This window comes from Melanotaenia boesemani, chromosome 14 (genome assembly GCF_017639745.1).
Source record: "Melanotaenia boesemani isolate fMelBoe1 chromosome 14, fMelBoe1.pri, whole genome shotgun sequence".
NCBI classification, from domain to species: Eukaryota; Metazoa; Chordata; class Actinopteri; order Atheriniformes; family Melanotaeniidae; genus Melanotaenia; species Melanotaenia boesemani.
In genome coordinates this window covers 27,201,851-27,227,187 of record NC_055695.1, presented here as the reverse complement: position 1 = coordinate 27,227,187, position 25,337 = coordinate 27,201,851, and the positions used below count along the sequence as shown (strand labels likewise).

At 39.4% G+C, this 25,337-nt stretch overlaps 1 protein-coding gene across 2 annotated transcripts; it reads left to right on the top strand.

Annotated features, from left to right (window-relative positions):
- The first annotated feature begins 490 nt into the window (after positions 1–490).
- Positions 491–24,446, top strand: kita (KIT proto-oncogene, receptor tyrosine kinase a). Of its 2 annotated transcripts, none has more exons than XM_042005740.1 (21): positions 491–784; positions 3,168–3,422; positions 4,596–4,880; positions 5,007–5,146; positions 5,489–5,660; positions 6,533–6,716; positions 7,274–7,389; positions 7,673–7,787; positions 11,803–11,987; positions 13,434–13,540; positions 13,690–13,816; positions 14,395–14,499; positions 14,868–14,978; positions 15,123–15,264; positions 15,433–15,527; positions 15,611–15,741; positions 16,111–16,233; positions 18,154–18,265; positions 18,366–18,465; positions 18,738–18,843; positions 21,916–24,446. In XM_042005740.1, exons 1-21 carry the CDS (start codon positions 730–732, stop codon positions 22,096–22,098), a joined length of 2,949 nt encoding a protein of 982 aa, XP_041861674.1. In that variant the 5' UTR covers positions 491–729; the 3' UTR covers positions 22,099–24,446. The 2 variants fall into 2 exon arrangements, with proteins under 2 accessions (XP_041861674.1, XP_041861673.1); XM_042005739.1 differs by having other exon boundaries at positions 5,468–5,660.
- The last annotated feature ends 891 nt before the right edge of the window (positions 24,447–25,337 follow it).

Sequence of the window (25,337 nt, the reverse complement as noted above, 5' to 3'; positions counted from 1 at the left end):
AAAACTAGACTACCTCTGGGAGCCAGTGCATGCCAGTGTTCAACTGATGTTACCATGAGTGGTCTCAGGAGGAATCACTATCTGGGTTCTTCAATTTAGGATTTCATTCTTCATTTTTTTCTTCTAAATGTGCCATGATGATGGCTTTTTTGATAAATAACAGTTTTAATAATAAAGGGTAATTTTTAAAGGACTGGAGACACTGTGATATTACTGTCTGTTTTATTTTCAGTGTTGTAAATGGAAATTAAAAGGAAAAAAAGTATTACTTTTGGGCTTTATTTACTGCTAAAATTGTAACGATATGCCATTCACTTCGTACTGGCAGCGTCAGGCTGGATCAAATAGACTTCTTGTATCTCTGTCTTGATCTGACAGCCTGTTCTCTCGTCGGGAGGCAGAAGAGGTCACAAACACCTCCCTCTCTCTGTGCCGTGTGAGTAACTGGCTCCACCACTGACTCCTTTGCACATGTTGTACGCGCAGCCAGTCAGAGATACCTGGTTCTCCTTTGGCGCGCTCCAGGAAAACATGTTTGCAGATAGGCGACGGCTGCTGCTGTAGCGAGCTGTGCTGAGCATCTGTGCCTTTAAAGTCTCGTAAGTGCGCCTCTGTCAGACCCCGCAGTCAACTTCCCTCAACTCCGACGCGCTCGGCGAGTAGAGTAGAGCTACCTTAACCATAAAGGCATTGGCTCACCTTCACAGCTAGACCCATGGAATACTAACTATGGAATATCTCTGGATACTGGTGTCTGTGTTTTTACAGCTAACCTTCCATCCAGGTAAGATTGGGCTTTAGTACTTGATGCGCCAGCTTTCTTACGCAACTTGTTGCTGTTTACTTTCGGAATGAGTCGATTGCATTTTAGTGACTGCATGATATCAGCACCTGGTAGCCCATTAAGACAAACCTAATCCGTAAAGGCTTTTGTGAATTATTACTCTTGTTTGCTTCGCCCTTGAAATATATGTGCAGACTTTTCCTTGTTCTGGCAGTCAGATCTGAAGGCTACCTGAAGTCACAGAAACCTAATGAGGAAAGTGGATACTCTGGCTGTTGATTAGGATGCTAGAGCTCTTTTAATAATGTATGTTTTACTCGGGAAAGTGGGTGCTGGTGAGAAATATAATAATAATAATAATAAACAAATACTAAATAGTTTGGGTTAAAAGTGGATACCAGGAAAAAAAATGTTGAGATGCAAATGAAATGCCGTACATAACCGTCATTATGAAAATACACTGACATTCTCTTTTTCTTAGGAAATATGCAAATAATCTGCTGCTATCTCCATGACTGTTTGGCACGCTTGTGTAATTTTTAACTTCGTGGATAAACGTGAGAGCAGTTTAAAACTTCTTATCCAAACTGAGGCTCGTGCTTTGTCCTAAGAAAAGTCCATTGCAGCTATAATGGCTTGGCATCATCTTCCAGAGTTAGCAGAGGTCAAAGTCTGGCACGTAGTCCAGTTAGAATATTTTACATTCTTATTATTATTATTGTTGTTGTTATAATAATTATTATTTATTTGCCTGGGCTTGATCTTTTTTTAAAGGGCTTAATTTTAAGGAGTCTGTAAATATGGACTTTTGTAATCGGGAGTTAACTTTTAATGTTTCATCGGGAAGCAATAGTTGGATTGTGAGTATTAGGGTAATTTTGTGAAAAGGCATATTTATCTAAACAAAAGCAAGCACTGAATTGCGAGTGTTGCTGTTTAACTTTGCGCTCCTTTACGCCCTCAGTGCGCATCGCAGCTCAGGATTGCATCAGGTGGAATTTATTTATTTATTTATTTATTTATTTATTTATTTATTTATTTATTGTCATTATTTTCATCTAATCAACAGTTAAGTGAGATTTAACTCGCCCATGGGAGGTCTTTGATGTTCAAGCCATAGTGATATCGATGGAATCTGTTGTCTATTTGGAGACAGTGTGCACAGGCTTACCTGTCATGTGACGCAATAAGGCACGCCATGAAGTTTGCCTTAAGCCCGTTTGACGCAGGCATGTTGTAGAACGAATGACCCTCGTCTCATCATAGTCTTGAAATTTATATATATATATAAATTTCAAGACTATGATATATATATATATATATATATATATATATATATATATATATATATATATAAAAGTGTTAAAAATTAGATCACCCCTCTTGTTTTTATTCCCTCTCTCCTGTCTTAATTAAATCTTTACGCTAAATTCCACAGTTATTTGTCATATATTTACGCACAGAGACACATTCCTTGCAAATGCAGGGTACCCAGCAGCAGCAAACAGAATAGTTACTGCTTAGGGATTCATTGTTGTTTGTTGTTCAAAGATCGGATAAATTTGACCACACAAGATGCCACCACACTTTTTACACTATGGCTTACTCATATGAGTTTATGTATTTATATCAAAGACTGCAGCATAGAGGGAACATCTCTATCAGCAGCAACCTTACTCTCACTCGTGTTGTAGTCTCTCTTCTGTAGACTGCAGCCATACACTGCTTTATTAGAAGTAAAGGAAGTGAAGTTTTTTTAAGGAGGAAGAAAAAAACGTTTGCTTTCCCACCTGTTTTTAGTTGGTGCAGCAGATCTCCTCTGCAGCACTGGATGCGAGTCACATGCAGGAGGAATTTCTTGTTTATTTAGGTATCACATCAGTCAACTATATTTCTTTGTCCTTCTTTTACAGAGAGTAATTTAAATTTCATTTGGTTGAAGGTGCAATTCCTGGGGTCACAGCACAAACCTTTAACAACATGATTCATAGCATGGGACTCTGGATCCTTCAAAAGATTCCACAATAAATCAAATGAGCCCCAAGAGATTTTTTTGTGTGTTTGTTTTGTTTTGATTTAAACAGTAAGCATGGCAGTTGGAAATCCTATGTTTTGAGACTTGATGTGGGCGTTGTTTACCGCTGTGTTAGAGATTTAATGGCTGAACTGTAGTTCATGGGAATTGGTGGTGGTTGTAGATGTTGCTATGTTGACTTTGCATTGCGTTAATTTCCAATTAATTTTTCAGAAAGGTGGCGATGTTAAAGCTTGATTTTTTTTCTTATGAAGTCTAAAATTTTACCATTTTGTATAGTCTAAATAACACGCCTTTGATTTCTGTGTGCTTGATGTGCATCTGAATACCTTTTTCATCCTATTATAGGCAACACCAAGCCCACCATCATCCCAGTTGAGCCCCACCTCGTTGTTCCACTCAACAAGCCCTTTGACCTGCGTTGCCAGAGTGACAACAGGACACAGTGGAAAAGGGAGGACAGGACCAAGCCGCTGCCAGCAAAAACGATTGATGGGATGCGGACCTTGCAGTTCCCCAAGGCTCAACCTCATCACATGGGCCGCTACATCTGCCTGGAAGAGAGCTCCAAGGAGCAAGCCTCCATCTACGTCTATGTGAAGGGTAGCTGGATATATTTTAGTTATTAAGCGTGTGTGAAACTGTGTTGTGTTTGGACATGAGAGAAGGAGAACTGAAATCTAGAGAAAGTAAAAACAGACTGCAGAAAAAAAATATGTCTGTATTTCTCACTGCTGACAGGAAGCAGAGTGTGTGGGTGTGTTTGCAGAAGAAGGTGTATGTAACTTTGGCCTGGACAGGTACAGTAGATACTGGAGCTATTTATTGAGAGCATGACTGAGTTTTTACTGTATTTCCTCCTCTTTGTGACCCCACATCCCCTTGGCCCATCGCCATAACTGCAGGCTCATATCATGTGCTGATCATTCACTTTACAATCCCCACATCTATCTTTGAGGCAACAAACAATAACTACTTTTTAGAAGAGATGCCCACATGTATCCTTATATAAAACCACTTAGTTTGTTGATGAACTTTAAGAAGGTGATTTAAAGTAATATTTGATCATGACAATTGGGTTTTAAGCAGTTACATATTCTTTCCCCCTTCTGTAAGATGGATATTTCAGTTAAAATAACAAATCCTGAATAACAACCACCACCAGCTTAAAATGTTGGCAAATCAGCTGATGTTTTTGTGGGTTTTGCAAATTGAGAAAAGAAAATACCTAGATATAACTTTAATAACTAGATTTATGTCTGTTATCATTGAGATTTAAGACATGTTTGATTTGGCAAAGCTAATGGTTAGCATGGCAACTGCAAGTGTGGTTTAATACTACAAATCCCAAAATTCCTTGAGGAATGGAAACCTCCCTGATTATGTATGATGATACTTGATCATCTGTATATGTTGAATTTTGTTACATTCCTATCCTCATAAAGGCACTTTGAATTCAGTCCAAGAATCCTCACTTTTAAATGCGAAAACTAGGAAATTATTTAATTGATTTTGCTGTAAATATATTTAATAATGTTAGCTTCATAGGGAAAAAAATATGGGTAGTGTAAAAAAAATACTTATTTTTTATTTATTAAAAATGCATTATAAATGCATTTTATTCAACAACAGCTGGAACAAAAACAGTTTGCTCAAAGAGGCTCATCACATTGCCAAGAAGTCAAAATAAGAAAACATAACTATAAAGCTTCAACATCCCAATGTGAAGCCCTGCTCACAGCTCTCTTACACCACCTGCGATTGCTTTTTTGGCAGATCCTGACAATCCTTTCAGAAAATCGATGGTGTTCAGTATTCTTACTCGTGAAGGAGACACTGCTTCCATCCCCTGCCTGGCAACTGATCCAAGTCTGGATAATCTGCGCCTGGAAACATGCACTGGTAGAACACTCATCCCTGGTCTCCAGTTTTCTGCAAGCCTGGAGCAAGGCATCATTATCCACAATGTACAGAAGGCCTACGATGGTTGCTATGCGTGCACAGGAACACTGCTGGGAAAAAATGTCAGCTCACGTAACTACGAGCTAACAGTGAGACCAGGTAACATTATACTCCTTTGTGCATGTATGCACATTGCTCAGTTTTAACAGCTATTGTTAAAACTATTTTTTTTCACCATTTCTGTCAAAGTCAGTTTTTAAAGAAAATGTATTCATTTCATTGCAGTACCTGTTGACCCTCCTGTCATTGAGATGCAGCAGTCCAGAAGACTGATTCTTACCCGCAATGAGAGTCTCTCGCTCACCTGCAACACCACCAATGTCAACGCAGAGATCAGCTTGAAGTGGGTCACGCCACCTGGCTCGGTGAGGCCCCTCTGCTTTGTCTTTGCTGTGCACTGTGCTGTTGGTGGGACACCCCCCCTAAACGTTGCCTTTCCAAAAGTGGCTTAACTTTCTCTGAGAGCAGAGTTTTCCTCCCTGTGTCTGTTCAAATGAGCAAGCCTGAAAGGGGTCAAAGTTCATTCTGTTTGTGCTTAAGGATCTTGGCTGTCTGTGTACCTTGTAGACTGCTGTGAGTGTGTGTGTGCTCGCATGCAGGCTGGTTGTGTGTCTTTGTCAGTATTTGCTTGGCAAGGATAGACATGCAGACGGGGTTAATCTCTAGAGATCTCTGGGCGTTGACAGGGTGCCGTCTGGTATCCACAGCAACCAGCAAAGGTTGATGGCGCTTCACGCATCCTGATGGAGCGCTTCACTCACACGCGCAGCGCCACGTTACACATCGCAGCAGTACGGCCACAGGATGCTGGGAGTTACAAATGCGAAGCTAGAAATGAAAAAGGGACCAGCACAAAGTCGGTGTGGCTTGATGTTTATGGTGAGTAAATGATGAAAAACTGCTCGCAGTGAAAGCTGCACCAGGAAATTTTACTCCTATTCAGAGTGATGAAGCTTAAATGAGCTGTGATGAAATTTACTTACCAGTCTCAGTTTCACAGTTAAGACAGAAAAATCATGTCAAAAGAACTGTTGGAGAATAGAAAAAAAGACCTGTGTTCTTGTAGGCTTTTGATGGATTTTACTCCTACATCTGGACAACATCACACTACAGCCAGACACTTGCTAGAGTGTGCTGTACCTTGACCTCTGCCTCTTCTACAAAGGCTGGAAAACAATCATAGCTACTATATTAAATATTGCAGTTAAAGCTTTTTTTAAGTGTCCTTAAAAGTCTGAAAAAGTCTTGTTTTTTCAAAACAAATTTTACCCTGCATGTGGAATAATGATATAGTCTTTTGACACTAGATTAATGTAATAGTTGTCAGTCAACCTATGTGAGTTAAATGTCTACTGATTGTATGTCTATATGTTACATAAAGAAATAAACATTATATTACTTTTCTCATCTAACTTCTCTGACAAGACAGCAAATAAGCACAGTCTTTAATCCATACTTATGCTAAGCTAACTGACTGCTTGCTTAAATCTTAATTTTGTATGGTTTCCACTTTTATGAGCATAAACTTAAACAAACTTTCTTTCCCAAATTATAAAATATGCACTTAACAAGCACATATTTGGAGTGACTGCATCTTTTGTTTTATGCCTGTTTCTAACAACTGAGAAGTCTTTAAATGCATATTGGTTTGTTTGGATTTACCAGTAAGTCTCATTCTCACTCAAGCAAATATACACTTAGTTATTCATCAGTAAATCTGACAGTGATATTATAATTCTCCTCTATTTCAGAAAGAGGATTCATCAGCTTAAAACCCACAAACAACAGAACCATCCATGTCCGTTCAGGCGAGAGCTTGTCTCTCAAAGTTAGCATGGAAGCATACCCGAAGCCTACCATCTCCTGGAGCTTCATGGGCCAAAAGCTGAAAAACACAAGCGACCATGTCATCAGCACGCAGAGTAATGAATACAGGTGTGAAAACATACAAAGTTGCTTTAGCACTGCCACATAGAGAAAAAGGTTTGTTAAGCTGGCTCAGTGGAATTTAGCACCTTTGGACAGGCTGCAGGTGACAGCGCTTTGAGAAAAGCAGCTGAAGCAGTGAAGCCAGCTCTGGTGTTTCTTGTAAAACAGCCTTTGCCAGATCATGATTTGCAGTTGCACTTGCAGTTGCTTTTCAAAGGAAATTTAAACTATGTGCAACAGAAAGAAATATTATGTGTTTAAACCCACATTCCCCCACTCCCCTTCATCATTTCTGATAATGTGGGAAAAATTAGGATGCAATCTTTAAGCTTCAGTTGGAGGTGACTCACTAAAACAAATATTATGCAGATGTGTGTAGAAGATTACACAAGTCTAAATATCCAAACATTTTGAACAATTTCTCTGGCTGCACTGAGAAAACAAATTATAAGTTCTTTTCTGTTTCGGTGTAAATTAAAAAAAAAAAAAAAACACTTTATAGTGGATTCTTTAAAAAGCCAATGAATGCATTCATGCACAAATGTAAATTATCTTATGTTTAGTTACAGCAGTGAACTGAGGCTGGTGCGGCTGAAAATGTCAGAGGGCGGTGTTTACACCTTTCAAGCCTCCAATGGTGACGCAGCAGTTAATCAGACATTCACCGTCTTTGTGATCAGTAAGTTGTGTCGGAGTTTTTCTGAAAGGTTTTCTGTTCCCTTAAGCCACACAATGAAATTTGTGTCTGCACACTGCATTAATCTTCAGCAGCTGACATGTGGGGCGGGGGACTTGACCTTTTCTTTGTATGAAATGTGGTCCAGCTCCCCTCCCTCACCACACCCTGCAGTCTATACCTCATTAAACTTTACAGCACTGCCATAGAAAACTTTATTACACTTCCCCCTGTTTGTCATTTATAACTTACCTGACTTATTCTGACATTAACATTTGTGTAACAGGTAAACCGGAGATTAAATCTCAAGAGGGCCCAGTAGATGGACAGGTACGATGTGTGGCTGAAGGATTCCCTGCCCCCCAGATCAAATGGTACTACTGTGAGCAGCTGTTTGTTAGGTGAGATTTTTTTATTATTATTATTTTCCGTGAGATATGTAGATTTCTCTCTCTTTGTTTGTTTCTTACTATCTCAGGGGCCGTATTTGCCAAGCCAAGCCAACTTTATTTATAAAGCACTTTAAAACAGCAGCAACCACTGACCAAAGCTCTAAAGAAAATAGGAATAAAATGCCTTAGTAATAAGTAATCTGTATAAAATGTCTAAAAAAGTCTAAATTAAATAAAAATTAAATAAGCTAATAAAAGTATAAAAGCACTAAAACAAAAGACAAGCTTAAACAATAAAAGCAATATAGAATCAACAGCTTTACTTGGTCGAAAGTCAAACAAAACAGGTGGGTCTTGAGAACAGATTTAAAAACAGCTTTTCATTTATGCAACGGCAGCGAATTCCATAATTTGAAAAAGCCTTGTCCCCTCTGAGCTTCCACTGAGTCCCCTGCACATCCAGGAGCAGCTGGACAGCTGACCTGAGCGAGCGGGAGGGGGAGTGGAAGTGGAGCAGTTCAGAGAAAGGTAGGGCAGGTGAGGACATTTAAAGAATTAAAAAACAAAAAATTGAGAGTTTTAACAGGAACTGTAGCCAGTGTAGTGAGTATATAACTGAGGAAATATGCTCTCTCTTCCCCATCTCAGTTAAAAGGTGAGTTTGCACCAGATGAAGATGGGACAGAGAAGCCTGACTAAGATTATATACAAAGAATCACAGTAATCTAGCCAAGTAGTAATAAATGTATGGATCACTGTTCTAAAGTCATCCTTAAACAGAATTTTTTAACCTTTGCTAACTGTCTGAGCTAGAAGAAACTAAATTTCACCTCTGCACTGATCTGATCACCCAATCTAAAGTCATTATCTACCTTAAAACCCAGGTTTGTGACAGCAGGCTCTCCATACTTTGCCAGAAGGCCCACATCCACAGGAGCTGACCCACGGGTAACTAAAACCAAAAATAATAACTTCTGCTTTTGGCTAATTAAAATAAAGAAAATTGAGAGCCAGAAAAGCTTTGAAATCTTCCAGGCAGTCATTTAAAATTTTTAATGGAGTAAGCGTCCTTCCATTTTAGTGGCATATAAACCTGAGTGTCATCTGCATAGCAATTTTGTGCTTTCAATATTAATCCAACGGAAACAGATACAGAGAAACGAACAGAGGACCAAGTATTGACCCCTGTGGGACCCCACATTAAATGGAGCAGATGATGATGTGAAATCATTTAATCTAACACAAAAGGTTATCTGAGCCAGGTACCGTTTAAATCACTCCAGGGCTGAGCCATGAATGCCTACACGATGCTGCAAACAAGAAATGAAAATATTGTGGTTCACTGTTTCAAAGGCTGCTAAGTTTAAAACAACATAAATAGAACTAAAATAACATAATCACCTAAATCTGTAACCAGGTGGATGTCATGAAAAGCCCTTAACAACACAGATTTAAAACCAGATTGAAAAACCTGTCTAAAAGGCTTTCACCTGAGAGTAAACAATTATCTCCTAAACTTTGGAGAGAAATAAAGGCTTAGAAATGGGCCTAAAGTTGAAGAACAGAGAAGTCTAGATTGGATTTTTTGAAGTTGAGGTTGGACAATAGCATGCTTAAAAAATCCAAGGAGCCACACCTGGGGACTGGCTGCTATAATATTTAGTATTTGTCATTTAAATATGTCTAAATATGAACTCACTCTAAATATTAATATTTAATATTTAGTGTTAGTATTTGCATATGTGATGTGCCAGAGCCTGCTCCAATCAAAAGTTAGATAGTGTGGACGAGCCAATCCAGTTATAAGATTTGTGTGTGCATGCCAAGTGTATATGTGTTCATCTGTAGATAAAAAGTGTCTTTCCAGTAATGCCTCGGTTTCACATCTCTAATTTTTAGCTTAATTTCAGATTCAGATTCAAAAAACTATTTATCCCATACAGGCAAATCATTGGCAGCGTACCACAGACACCAGTCAACATTTAAAGTGCAATGTGTCATAAATAATACACAGCACACATGAGGTCGTTGGAAGACATGACAAATAAATACATTAGATAATCAACAATAAAACAATAAATACCAACACAGTCTAAGACACCTGTTAGCTCAGCTAACATAAACAAATTAAATGTAATTTAATGAGTTAAATGTGACAGCTGGAGGAATAAAAGATTTTGGATATTGGTTATGGTATCAAAGCAAACTCATTGGACAACACATGGTGAGGATCACTGATGATGGTCTTTACTTTCTTAACTACCTGAAGCTCCAAGAGGGAAGACAAGTCTCTTTGTCTGAATTCCAATAATCTATTTTTCTTTTTTCTTTTTTCCTTGTTTTTTTTTTTTTTTTTTTTTTTTTTACAATGGAGTACAGTCTGTTCTTGTCCTTCAGAGTTAAACCATTAAACAGAAAACGAAAAACGTTAAGATGCTTTCAACAAATGAAGAAAAAAAGTTCTGTAAATTGGTCTCACTGACATTAATCCTCATCAAATGGATTCTCTGGTGGCACCCTCTTAACCACAGACTCAGTATTGACATCAAACATGAGCTTACAGTCATTATTGCTGCATCTAAAATCAGTTATCATGTCTTTGGTTTTTGATGCATTCAAGTCAAGATAATTGTCATCACACTAGCTGACAAAATGTGATAAGGCAGGACCATGTTCAGACTCTGAGCCTTGAAGAAGAGACTAAAGGACAGTGTCATCAGAAAACTGCACAATAATCCTGCTCTCTGAAAAAGTTCTACAGCATACATGAGACAATACACAACCCCTAAATTTAACAACATGAGCACCTGGTCTGGAAGACAAAAATAAGAGGCCAGCCTCTCCATTAAAATGTGGGGCTGCATTTTGTTAAAAACTTAGGAAAAGTCAGCAAACATAAAAGTCTTGCGTGGGATCCTGGTTTCTCAAGGTGCTAACACACGGTGTTCAGGGTTGTACAGATTTGCATCCCCCACTCTTATGTGGCTGATAGGCAAACTGTAAAAGATTAAGTTTTCCATCTATCAAAGATTCAATGATGTATTTTAGAATCTTTTCAAAGTTCTTCATTACAAGAGGCATCAGTGCCACCAGTCTAAAATCATTTAACTCTTTGGAGTTTTTTGATTTGGCAACTGGTATAATAGTTGATGTCTTCCAGATGATGGGAATCTGTCCAAGGTCTGCACACATCTGGATCAGTCTGGTTACCTTAGTTTGGGCTACTTTGGTATTTTCTACTTTCAAATTTCCAAAACTTTTGTTGCGTTCAGCTCAGAGGTCCTTAAGGTCACATTAAAGACACATTGGCTCGAGTCAGGAATGATGATGAAGGTGGAATGTGGGATTGTGGGATTTGACAGGGCTGACTTGTGATTGGTTAACAGTGATAAGATGACTCCCATGTGACAGGGGATTGGGAAGAGTTGACTTGTGATTGGTAGGGGGCTGGAATATCTGCCTGGATACAACTAGAAGCCGCTCATCCCGTGGCAAACGTAAACTGTGCTGAAGGAGGAGCACGTGGTTACCGTAGCAACAGCATAGTTGATGAGTCATAAATAATCCCAAATTTATCTAGTCATTTTTTTAAAAATTGTAATCATATCTATTTAATACTCATTCCATGCTCGTACAAAAACATTTATGTATATGCACTGGAACAGGAAGTAGTGTGACCTGAGAGAGTGTATCACCAGGGACAATGCTGCAAAGAATGGAGCCTCGGGCTAATTTTACACATTTTCTTATTGTTTCATGACCACAGAAGGAATTCCCCACTTTGTTATTATTTCTGGTGAAATTTAAAGCTGGCAATTTACTGAAATATGAGTATGTTTCAGTGGGTCTGCATTTTGTTTAAAGCGCTGTATATCAAAAAGTGTTTTCATGACTTGGGAAAGGAATGTTAAGTGTCTTCAAGAAGCAAAGGAAAGAGATGCCCATGTGTCCCGACAGGAGACAACTCATCAAATAACTTTGTGATCCTATCAGCTTTGTGTCAACAACAATCTTCTGCCTTCAGGTGCTCCCAGCAGATGAATGCCACCCAAGAGGAGCGCAATGTCATCACCGTCACATTGTACAGCCCCACTTTTGGGAAAACAGAGGTGGAGAGTCGGGTGAACGTCAGTAAGGGACGGTTCAATACTCTGGAATGTGTGGCTACAGTGGAGGGAGAACAAGCCTTCACTCTCTTTTCCATTAGTGGTGAGCTAACGTCATGTTCATTGAGTGCATGCACACAAAAGCAGCTGCCACATACAGATAGCTCCAATAGGGGCCACAAAGAATTAAAGATGTTGGTGCCTGTCAGTCGCATGTTTTGTTGTCAAACTGATGTAATCCTTTGCCTGCCCTCAACGTCAGATTAGGTTTAGATGCAAGAGTGTCAACAATGCAAAGGAGTTCATAAATGTGAAAATCTCTTTACTTTTACACTACAACCCCGTTTCCACCAGATTTCAGTCTAATTTAAAATTTGAAGAGTGATCTCAGAGATTTTTAAAATAGTCTGTAATGCCCTACTTTGTGTTGTAACCCTTTCTAAGTGGGCGTGTCCCTTAGCAAACCCTACAAGAGATAATTCCTCAGCTCAAAATATTTACTAAAAGCACAGTTTGGAAAGGGATTGACCCATAAATGTCATCCCATTACTAGATCGTGGTTGACTGCCCTCTGTTTTGTAAACATTAGGAAAGAGGTACTACCTCAGGAACGATTGGCTATGAAAAGATGTTGTCACTCAGTAAAAGGAATTAACTCCAGCCCTTTGTGTACTTTATGACTCCAAATCCGCTCTCTTGTAACGTCCTCCCCATCTGTTGTACAATGTTCTCAAAGTGATGTGAGAGCAGGAACTGTATGTACTGCAGTGTTGTCCTTGCATGAATTTGGACTCCTGAGTTCATGGAAGACACGGGGCTAACTGTTGCTGCAGTGGGTATGTGGGTGAGCTTTATGATGCAGGCAAGTGCGTGCAACTGCACAGGACAGGCCTTTGGGAGTGTGTGCCCAGGATTTTTGCGCTTCACAGACTAACAGCAGACCAGGCGGAGGCGCTGAGTGTGCAGCACAGTTGGAGTCCTGGTGGCGATGGGCATTCTGGGGCTGCAGGAAGCTTGGAGGTGTCAGTGAGCTGCAGCAGAGAAAACAGAGCTTTAGAAACCACTGACAGGTTTACAGGGGATTAGTTCCTGCAGACTCTGCATTCTCAGATTTGAAGTGGAGAGAAAGCTTCTTATCGCTAAAGAGCTTATTACACCCCAGTGTACAGAGGAGCAAAACAATGAGGCATCACAGCCAGGCAGACACAAAGGAACAGAACACTGATTAACCATAATTACTCATCAACACAGCTGTAAAAGCAACTGCAGTTCAGTCAACTAATATTGCAGAATTAAATAGGAATTACACTATAAACAAAATGAAATGCAAAATTTGCAAACAAAGAATCAAAGTGGTGAACTCTACACTATGTAAACATATGTAATTGGATTAGTTTGCTGCTATTTGATCAAAGTGGCCTTTACTGTGGCGTAGCCTTCTCTGGCTTTCCAATGTCATTTAGAGTGTAAACATGACAAACCAGTAAAGAAGTCCCTGACGGCTCAATCATTGCTCCATTCAAACATTATCATTTCTGTCATGTTGCAGAGCGAAAAGTTCCCCATGATCTGTTCACACCTCTGTTGATTGGCTCTGTATCAGCAGCAGGCATCCTCTGCCTCATCCTCATCATGCTGTTCTACAAGTACATGCAGGTAAGACAGCAATGCGGTTTTCCTCTGTGGCACACCTACTTTGACTGCATTTTTATACGAGTCAAGGATGAGTGTGAAGCATGTTAAAACCTCATGATTTAAGTTTACATCGTGTGGTGGTATCTTTTCTTCCTCTTTGTTCTCATCAGAAACCCAAATACCAGATTCAGTGGAAAGTTATTGAAGGAATCCACGGGAACAACTATGTGTACATTGATCCCACACAGCTGCCATACGACCACCAATGGGAGTTTCCACGAAACAACTTGCGTTTTGGTAAGCATGCTGCACTCCTTTGCCAACATCAGTTAGAACATGCTCTCTTGTGGCGTTTTCATAATTCCATTAATCCATCATTACTGATACACTATAGTGTTTATGTTCTGGGTGTCCTGATTGTGGACTGTCATGTGAGGTGGAAATCGCAGTCAGAACAGCAAGATTAATGATGTGTCAGTAATAGTCCCAATAACAGGAGCAAACAGTGCACTCAGTATGACATCATAGCTGCCACCCCTCGGGCTACGACATGCTGATTGACTCAGATTGTTTTACTGTGTATATGGACACAGCGTTAAGGCTTTAACTAAGTCCAGTTATTACTGACTATCCCTTTTTACAGTTCATTAATGCAGAAATCCCACACCTTCAATCCCAACATGATATTGTTTATATATTCTGGGTGTGGTTTTCAACAGGCCTCCTCAAACAGGATCTTGCATGTCCTGGTTGCCTATGTACACAGCCTGGGGGCTAAAACTGTTGCTGTCCAGGGAACGTTGGCATGGAGTCTGTTTGTGAAAGAGAACAAAGACAAGGAATAACAGTTTTGCTTCTTGTCACCTTGTCTTCAGGAAAGACTCTGGGATCTGGTGCATTTGGAAAAGTGGTGGAAGCCACCGCATATGGACTCTCCAAAGCAGATTCAGTCATGACAGTGGCAGTGAAAATGCTCAAATGTAAGCTTGTTCAACAGTTATGCAAATAAAGTGGAACACGCATAGCGTGGCGGTTTTGACTATGTGACATGTGCACAGTAGCACAGTCTTATGTTCTTAGGAATTTCTGATGAATATATGGCTGCAGGTGTTCACAAACAAGCAGCTGTTGTGTAGATATTTTTACTTGTCGGTTTGAACACTTCTGCTAAAATAACTAATTTAACAAACACCTTTTATTATAATCAGCCTGCAGCTACAGCCTATTCTTTTAATCCAGAAGAAACCAGATCACAGTATGTAATCATACCTCCACTTGAGCTGACTTTTCTTCTAATACTTTGGTAAACACTGAATTTGTTGCTTTTCTCTTTTGCTTTTTTTCACAGCAACTGCTCATGCCACAGAGAAAGAGGCACTGATGTCAGAGCTGAAAGTCCTCAGTTACTTGGGAAACCACATGAACATTGTCAACCTGCTGGGAGCCTGCACTGTTGGAGGTTTGGCAGAGATGCTGTCTTGTTTTATTGAGTTTAAGCTGTGTTAAAGTTCCACCTTTTTTGCTTCATTGTAGCTGTTTACTAAAGCTATGTGTTACAGATTTTAGAAAATCACTCTAAGGAATCATGTTTCCTTGTCTGCAGGCCCTACGCTAGTGATCACAGAGTACTGCTGCTTTGGAGACCTTCTTAACTTTCTCCGCAGAAAGAGAGAATCCTACATCTGTTTCAAGCTTGAAGAGGACTACTACTACCGCAACGTCACGCAACAGAGAGACGCAGAAGGGTCAGGTTCTTTTTATTGTATAGAAAGTCATTAATTGTGTGTAGTAGAGAGAAGAGAGTACTAGTATTTGAAATCCAGAACGTGCGTAGGAGGAGGGTATTTGGACAGCAGTGTGCTTGTGTGAGGCAGCTCTCAGCTGAGACCAGACTGCTCCTTTCCTCCTCACAGTGACAGATTGAACGGCTACATGACCATGAGTCCTTCTGTTGCTGGCAACCCTCCGTCCAGCTCATCCTCTGAGAGGAGACGCTTACTACGCAAAGGCAAGCCAGCCAGCAATTCATCAAATTTCCACCAAATTAAAATTTGAAAATGCAACAGAAAATTACCTTTATCTCATTCTCAGGTGGCTCCACCATTGAAGCAAATGAAGAAGGCGAAATGTTTGATGAGGATGATTTGTCTCTAGAATCTGAGGATCTTATAAGCTTCTCTTACCAAGTGGCCAAAGGCATGGAGTTTTTAGCTTCCAAGAATGTGAGCATATGTCTGAATACTCAGATCTTATATCAACAGCTACCATAATTGACTTTTGGATATTACGCTGATGTCTGATGACTCTTTTTGTGTTGTTACGTACAGCTCTGGTCATGTTTCCACAGCTAGTAAAGAGATCTAAAATGCATGTTGGAGCATGTTCTTGAAAAATTTATTAGCTGTAGAGGCAAGGCAAAGATACTGTGACTAGTGAGCTAACATATCAGTGTCAGTGGTTGCGTCACACAGTCAGTCATGGAAAATTCAGTATCAAAGCACATTTGAAAACATCCACAGTCATGGTTAATGTATTACTATCAGTTGTCTGTGCATCATCAGATTTTTGATGGTGCTTTGATTGTCTTTCAGTGCATTCACAGAGACCTCGCTGCCAGAAATGTCCTACTGACTCAAGGAAGAGTGGCAAAAATCTGTGATTTTGGCCTTGCCAGAGACATCACCACAGACTCCAACTATGTGGTCAAAGGCAATGTAAGTCTGCACTCCACCACCGAAGTAAAAAGTTAACATTTTATCTTTGCATAAGCCATATATGTTTAATATCTAAAACATTTCTAAATCTAAATCAGACTATATATATGTCAATGGGGTGGAGACATACTGACAGCAACAATAGAGCAGACGTAGTGTAACACAAAAATCATGGATTACCACAAATGACCTTTCATTCTCACTCACATTTTGGTTTGGTATACTGAAGGTGACAGAAAAACTTGGCTATAAAAAGAAGGTAGTTTAGCTCAAAAAATATTCTTTTGTAAGCCTGCACAGTGAAAGAACATACCTAAGCTAGGATAGTCCTTTACTATTTGGGGCAAAGTGGTTCTGACTAAGCATCTGTGTGTGGCAGGTTCCAGGTGAGACAAGGCTCTTTTGTTTTAGAAGTGTTGATATTAAACATACCCACAGTTTGCCAATAGTGTAAAAGGCTGCTATACAAACTATGTGACAGTTTGGAAACTGAGATGCGATCTATTAGTCTTGTGGTTTTCAAGTCTTTTAGGGAATATATAACTTTACTGAAGGACCCTGTTTATATGAAACCATTGCGTCATTTATACAGCCTAGCCCATTAAAGCTGGTATTTTTGGTGATCATGTTTGAGCTTTGTGATATTACAGTAAATACTTGTTGATAAAAGTTTCTTTTAATCTTAACATAATTAATGTCTTAGCTAATAATAAGAATTTATTGTGAAACTCATAAATTCATAAATCACAACTGTACAACCAGGTACTTACTGGGAACAATGAGTTCCCATGAAACAGACAGTGGAGTGTTGTTTACTTCTGCATGCTTCCCTATTTCCTATAAAAAGGGAAGCTCTTAAATACCCAACATACTAAACTCAGAAAAAAGTTAGGTATATTCACCTTTCTGGTGGAGTTTGAAGAATAAGTAAAAAGCTGATTCGCCACTGATATTATTTATTGAATGTAGGGAATTTAAGTAGAATCATGCTGCAGTAATTCCTTCATAACAAACTATTAAACAAAAGCTAACAATAGTGATGGGTATACCACAACATAAAATGTTAATGTCTTAATAACTTATGGGTTAGGTGTCATCTTCTTCTTATAATGTCAAAATGTCAACAGTACGATGAGGAGTACCAAATACAAGTTGTCATGGAACCTGTACATTTAGTGATTGATTTGTGGTTCAGACACATCTTTTGTTTTTTGTTTTTTTTGTGTTATTTTAGGCTAATCACCTTGTTAGAGAAGAGCATCTTGTGCAATAAAATCTATAAAATTGTACATGTGCATTTAAATGTTTATAGAAGGTTAAATTAAGTTCAACTTTAAAGGTTATAGTGCAGTCTAAGTACATTCTAACATCAAACAAAAATCTAACCCTAACCCTAACTTTTGTGAATAGTGTGTGTTGTCCAGGGTCATACACAACCAAGTCTGGAGGTGTAACTGGTTTTGTTGTTGCAGCTATTGAATTGCAAGAGCAGAACGTTTTTGCTCATTCATCATCTCTTTTCATGCCAAAGTTATCTGGTGTTTATGTCTGCATGACAAACTTTCTTTAAATGCAATTTTTATTCTGCTCCCTTTAGTGGGTGTAAGTATTGAACTTTATCCTGAAAGAAAACAGTGTGTGTGAACAAAAAAAAAAACAATCTGTGTGTGGCCTGTGGCAAGCCAATACAATTCTTTCTATGTAACCTTTAAAGTGTTGGTGTATGTGTGCGAGGTGACTATAAGCTATTATGAGACCTATCCAGACATGTTTGTTTGTTTTTAGAGACCTTTAAGGGGAGTATTTATTGCATTCCTGATTTTTAGCTCAGTCTGTTCATTTGGCATTCCTCAGTCATATCCAGTTTTGAGTATAAAATAATTTAACCGTCCATCTTTCCACTGACTGGTTTTCTTACAGGCTCGTCTCCCAGTGAAGTGGATGTCCCCAGAAAGCATCTTTGAGTGTGTGTACACGTTTGAGAGTGACGTGTGGTCCTATGGCATCTTGCTTTGGGAAATCTTCTCACTTGGTATGTTGCTTTCTTCAGAATACTGTATTTAAAGTGTGTATAGCTGGTTATGTGTTTTCAGAATTGCATAATGTAACTCAATATTTACTGTTGAACATAGGAAACAGTCCTTATCCTGGTATGCCTGTGGATGCCAAGTTCTACAAACTGATAAAGGAAGGATACAGAATGGATGCTCCAGAGTTTGCACCCTGTGAAATGTGAGTTTTTGTTGGTGTGAAATGTGAGAATGTTTAAAAGGATCATCTAAAGGAGGAAGGGGCTTGTTTGGATAGATGGAGGTGATGAGACTACGAAACAATGCAGTGTGGGGAATTTGAATTGCAGCCTGCTCTCATCCTGTTGTATTTGGCTTCTCAGAAAAATGACTAAAAATGTTAAGAGTGAAGACTCTTCAGAAAAGCAAGAAGCAATATAACACACAAGGATGTGATGTCTGTGGACAAATAAAACTGTTTGTGTTGCTTGGCAGGTATCAGATTATGAGGTCCTGCTGGGATGCTGACCCCTTCAACAGACCCCCCTTCAGGAAAGTCGTAGAGAAGATTGAGCAACGGTTGTCAGATGCCACTAAGCATGTAGGTTGAACTATTTTGATAAAGTTTTATTTAACTGAACAAATTTAAAGATATTCTTTGTGACATTCAGTGATTTTACAAATAATGTTTAGCAAAAATTAACGCATCTAATCAACAAACTAAAAAAATGGAGCATTATACTGCTTTTTATTGAGCATAAAAATGACAATATGCGCTCGTTAGCATACTTGTTTTACAGTTAGTGTCAAAGTTAACTTATTAGATACACATGACGAATCTTTATTTAACCAAAACAATATTAGTAAATGCACATATCCAAACAAAGACTCCAAGCATTGGCTACACAACTGAGGAGATACACAAGAGGAACAGAGGCCAGGAAAAAGAAAACTAGCTGTTCTACACTAAACCAGCTTAAGTGTACTCCCAGTGGCAGGGTAATACCACACAAGTTAACCCACCAAGGCTGGAGACTGAACAATTCTGGAAAGACATATGGGCAAAGAAACCTTCACATAATTGGGAAGCGCAGTGGTTCAAAGAACTAAGAGCGGAACACATCTCCATCCCTGAACAAGGTCCAGTTACTATCACAGTATCAGACATTCAACAAAGAATCTCATGTATGAAGAGCTGGACAGCACGGGGCCCGTACAAGATCCACACCTACTGGTTAAAGATGCTACCTTCACTCCATGAGCGCCTAGCAGCACAGATGAACCAAAATCGAAGGGATGGCTGACCAAGGGATGAACAGGCATGCTTCTGAAAGATCCCCAAAAGGGAACAGTCCCATCCAACTATTGGCCACTCTCTCCACAACATGTCAGGCATCATAGCGGCTAAGATAAGTGGCCATGTGGATCAATACATGACGGAGGCACAGAAAGGCATTGGTAAAGGTACCAGAGGAGCAAAACACCAGCTGCTAGTTAACAGAACTGTCACATGAGACTGCAAAACCAGACAAACAAACCTGTGCATTGGCTGGATTGATTACCAGAAAGCCTATGACTCAATGCCACATACATGGATCCTGGAATGCCTGAAGCTGTACAAGATCAACAACACTCATTGCAAACTCAGTGAGGCTGTGGTGAGCTGCAGTCAGAGCGGAAGACGTTCACCTCTGCTCCAGGACCAGACTAAAAATGAAACACGCAAAGCTGCTATCTGATCCCGTCCTGGCTTACAGTATAACGTATACCGTAATAAAACACACACACATATATATATATATGTGTGTGTGTGTGTGTATTTTATTTTTTCATGCTGTCACACACCACTTCTTGGATAATAAGGAATAATGAATGTGCTCTTTGAAGAGGGTAGACTGGGGATGACTAACTCTTTGTCACATAGTTGCTGAAAACCTTGCTTTTTTGTTTTTGCTGGAGTGCATTCATCAGACAAAATCACATGCCAGCAGAGCATGCGTACAACAAAAAACAATGCTATTCGTGTAACATGGAACAAAGTTTGCTAAGCAGCTCTTGGTGAAAACAATCTGCCAACTTCCAGTAAATCAACAGTAGTGTTCCAGCTACTTGATAGTATAAGTAATCTATCCAGATTTTGTTTAGTGGGAGTAGGATGTCGTCACTGAGTCCTCACATGTAACTTCCTGGCTGATAACTTGCTTTTACTGCTTGGACCAGGTGTCATGAACATTGACCAGGCACTCACCAAAGATATCAGTAGCTGGCAGAGCTACTATGGTAAGGGACTGGGCCTGTCTGATGGGTTACATTCCAAGAAAGCCTAGTCCTGCCTTTCATCTATCCACAGGTCCCACTCAAAGCTTCCCGATTCTCGTTATTGGTCAGTCATCTGTGACTTACAGACATTTCCAGTTCAAGATTAGACAAGGACAAAACTCACAAGATAAATATTTCAACAGTATTTTAACTTAGCTTCTCATATTGGCTTCTGAACCCGAATCACTTGGCAGTCAGAGTTTAGGTTAAAAGAAATTTTAGGGTGCTTTCATCATATAAGAAGTATGTGCCATGTTTGACTATGACTGCCCCACAATCCCACCTCCACAACCTCTCTGGCTGGTGTTTACATATTAAGGTTCTGTACGTGGGTACACTAATGCTATCATCCACATGACACTCCAATCTTATTACTGCTGCTTTTGTTTTTGATGGGCAGACTAGCAGGGCACTCTTGTCTGTCTTCAAAGCTCATTAAAGCTCATTTGTTGTGGGATGGGAAGTGGGAGATCAGTCCACATACACATATTTATGAGATTAGACGCAGTGCAAAGGGACACTTTTACTTTTAATAACGTGACAGAAAGTTAGGTGATGCCAACTTTATATTCTCAACAATAGTATTCTTCCTGATTTTAGAAATACTTCCCCCCAGATTATTTATTCAGCTTTATACTTCTTGAAGATGGTATAGCATACATTGTTTAAACTCACGAAGCATGATGGGTATGGACCCAAGCCCCTATAAGTACAGTGTAGCGCAGTAAGTCTGGACTCTGAAGGCTCAGAGTTGATGCAATGGAAAGCTCACATCTACCATAGCTTCAATTATGACAATTACTTGTCACCCAGATTGACCAAGACAATTAGAAATGACCTGATGTTTCTACCTTTTCAAACCATTAACAATGTTTTTAATGTGTCTTTGTGAGTGTAAGCATTATGAATCGCTCAAAAACTCATCTGTCTTCCTCCATTTCTGGCTAGTAGCTGAGAGTGCTTGCATGCTCGGTCAGCTCAGAACAGCTGCAAACCCCTATCAGCCATTGGCTAACTTATTGTGCATGCTCTAGTCTTTGACTGGTTTTAACACAGGAGATGCAAAGTACCTGTATAGCCTAAGGTAGTCAGAATGGATTCTTCCAGTCTTCTTGCTGGAGTATATGAAGATGATGTTTCCCAGATAAAAGGAAAACCTCCAACCATGCCCTGATGACTGATTTTCCTCATGAGTCATGTAACACACAAAAGAAGCAACTTATAGACATGTTAACAAAATTAAATACACAGTATTCGATGGAGAAAGATTTTACTTTAAACTACTTTTAACATTAGTTATTTTTTTAACTCTTAACTGAATATAAATCATTTACAGTTTTGCTTTCTTTTTCAGATTTATCTAAACTTCAGCTCTAGGCTCCCTGTGACGCCCAGAACAAGGGAGGAACCCACTTCTCAGAGCACAGCGATCCATAGTCTCAACTCTGTCAGCAGGAACAGCGCTCCGACACAACCCTTACTGGTGCAGCACGAGGTCTTCTTGGAGGGGACAACCCTCAGAGCCCAGTGGGTGTAAGGACCCGCCTAATATATTTGGCTGTCTCATAAAGTGCCTGTCATGTTCCGCCACAAACCATCCAACCACTTTATCCTTCCAGCGCCCCGGTATCAGAAGCAGTTGTTGTCATGTTGCAGAAGGAATGATAATTGCCATTTCATAACCGAAAGAACTGCAGAGGACAAATGGTTTTTATCTTTGCTATCACTGTTCTTGCTGACTAAGTACAGGGAGTACACTTGGACTATTGCTTCCCTGCTCATAGTGAAGAACTGTTGAAGCACCAAGGAGGGCGGAGGGACATCAACCGTTATAAAATACATTATTACACTGTTATCTGTTTTGTTACTTTTTTTCAGTTACATGCTCTGACACATTTCATAAACGTTTTTTTTTTTTTGTTTTTTTTTGTATGTTTGTTTTTGTTTGTTTTCTCTTTTTTGTTTGTTTGTTTGTTTATGGCAGTCCATATATAACTGTTTTTGCTGTCTATCAGAGTTCTATTTCTTTTTACATTTTGTGTTTTTGTTATTCTTTGTTGTTTTTTGTCATGGAAATTTAAGTCGCATTTTATTTTCGGTTGGCTGTTGCAGATGTTGGGAGGGAAAGAGAAAAAAAAGCACTTGAGGCACTTAAATCTTTACATCACTCAACACACCATGTTATACTTTTTTTTTATTGCTCTTATTGTCAGTATTATTTCCAACTGCTCCGATCTATGCTATATGAAGAAGATACTTTTGGGGGGCCAATTTGATTAATTGATTAAGAGATATGTTTCTGCTCTTTTTTATATCAGATGTCATAGCCTAGAGGGCAAATAACTGGACCTTACTAACACATACCATGACTCAGTGCATGATCTCTCACACACACACACTCACACACAGTTATATTTATAGGTGTGGTATAGATACAGTAGACACAGTATGGTACGCTTGCTTTTCATTTATATGCTTGTTGATAAGTATATGTAAAAGATCAGGTGTGAGATCACAGTCTTGACAAAGCTGACAATCCGTGATTCCTGCTCTTCGTGCTATTCATCTTAGCTTTGTCACATAAGCAGGTCATTTCTAACTTTTGGACTGCGAGAGAGAAATGAAGAGGTTTCTTGTAAAGGTGTATATAACTGTTCAGGTTGACATGGTTTTTCTCCTGCCACCTCCACTATATTTGTTTACAAGCATGAAATAGGTACTGCCACTTCTAAGATGACTTTTCTCTGCTTTCCACCCTCTCTCTCTTCATGAAGGACCAAGAAGCTGTTTTTGCTGACAGGCACTTGTGTTTTTACTCCCTTATGTTAGAGCTGTAGTTCTTTATAGTACAAAATGTTATCATGAATTAAGTCAAGGCAATGCTAATGTGATATGCCATTAAGTGGACTGCAGTGTTCCCTGAGGTGACAAGCCAGAGGAAAACAGAGGGTCTTCAAGGCTTTCTGTTCAGATGTTGACACTAAGCATAGATCTTAGTGTGTCGGTCATTTCATTGTTCTCCGGCCAGTAGCTGGTTTCCTAGCAGTCCCTCTTTGTATCCAGCTGCTTCCTCTATCAGAAGTGGGACTTTCTGCACCTCTTAGCCAGTAGTCCAGACCTCTTCCCACTGGTGGATGTTGTTCTGAGGAGTACAAGGAAAGTGTCCTGTTTGTTTGTATGAACATGTGTGCTTGGCTGTGTGTGTGTGTGTGTGTGTGTATGAGTGAGCATGCAAGTCCACTTTAATGTGTATGACTGTATGTAGTTAGAAGAATTACTGTCAAGAGGTGCCACTACTAAAGATTCATTGTCATTTAGGCTACTTAAACCCTACAGTCTTACTGCTCTTTTCATTTTGTAAATACAAATGTGCGTATATTGTAAAGTAATGTCAGCTCTTTTAAAGGTGTCTATCCCACTGAAGTTATGGTACAATGATGTAGAATTTTAATATGCTGTATTTTCTTATGTGTGCACAGGTATCCTACTGTAGATTCAACTGGAAAGCTGCTTCTGTCTCTTGTCACCATGTTAACTTTAACAACAACAACACAAAAGAAAAGGAGATTACTCTTGATAAACATAATATTTAGGCTAAATAATCATTTCAACCAGTTTTACCCGTTCACTTAGTAACTTTTAATTGTCAGATGTGAGCGTCAGTGTTTAAGGCCATTTCAAGCAACATGATACCACAAAATTTACATCTTGGAAGGAGATTTCTCCAAATAATAGAGATTATTTTTCATTTAATTTCTCCAAAATATATAAGATTTAATGCATTTTGCTGCATATTTATTGAAAGCTTTAGACCTATTGTGTAAATCTGATGTGTTGGTATTAAATGTGTCAATGTAAATAAAATTGTGCATATTGAATTCCAAATTCCAGTTTATTTGTGGTTTTATTTAATTTTACATTCAGAGATTCAGCAGGCCCTTTTATCACTTACAAGTGAGAAAACACTCCAGCTTCAATACAGTAGGAAAGTGATCTATACATTTAGTGCTAAATCGATATGACTATATAAGTAGCCAGTGGTAGCCAGAGCAGACTATGCATGTTAGAGTGTTAGCGATGTTAGGAAAGGAGGTGTTCAAACCCCCACAGCTGGAATCTTTAACTCCACTCTGCTGTCCTGCAGGTTTTGATGCTTCCCATACCCAACACACCTGATTCAAATTAAGTGGATCCAACAGCTTGTTGTCAACTTCTGCACAATGACCCATTAATTTGAGTCATGTGTGTTGAAGCAGGAAACATCTAAAGCCCGTTGGACAGTGGCCCTTGAGTACTGGAGTTGGACATACCTGCCCCACATTCACTCTGTACGCATGCAATAATGACCTGATTTTGATTTGTGCAAAAACAAAGACCATATGGAAGGCATAACCATCGTCTGTAGCAAGAGCTGGGTGGCATGCTGAGTTAGATACAGCCTGATTATTGAAATTTTGTAGGGTGCAAAACTACATGACTATAAGACAGATGGGGCATGGACAGAGATAGATAGCTGGTCATCCATCTGGGCTCCTAAGTGCATTACAATCTTTGCTGGAGAGAACTTTTATATCATTGGTTAAAAATTTTTTTTTTTTGGTTATTGAGCTGCAGGGTGTGTGCGGTGGTTAGCACTGCTGCCTCACAGCAAAAAGGGCACTGGTTCAAGCCTTGACTGGGGGGAGGTTCAAACAGTGGCCTTTCTGTGTGGAGTTTGCATGTTCTCCCCGTGTATGCATGAGTTCTCTCCGGGTACTCCAGCTTCCTCCCACCATC

Excerpts from the sequence above, each read along its gene's own strand:
- kita (XM_042005739.1), top strand. The coding sequence starts at position 730 with ATGGAATATCTCTGGATACTGGTGTCTGTGTTTTTACAGCTAACCTTC. Across the intron at positions 4,881-5,006 it reads CGAGCTAACAGTGAGACCAG|TACCTGTTGACCCTCCTGTC; the intron begins GTAACATTATAC and ends ATTTCATTGCAG. Across the intron at positions 15,742-16,110 it reads AGTTTTTAGCTTCCAAGAAT|TGCATTCACAGAGACCTCGC; the intron begins GTGAGCATATGT and ends ATTGTCTTTCAG.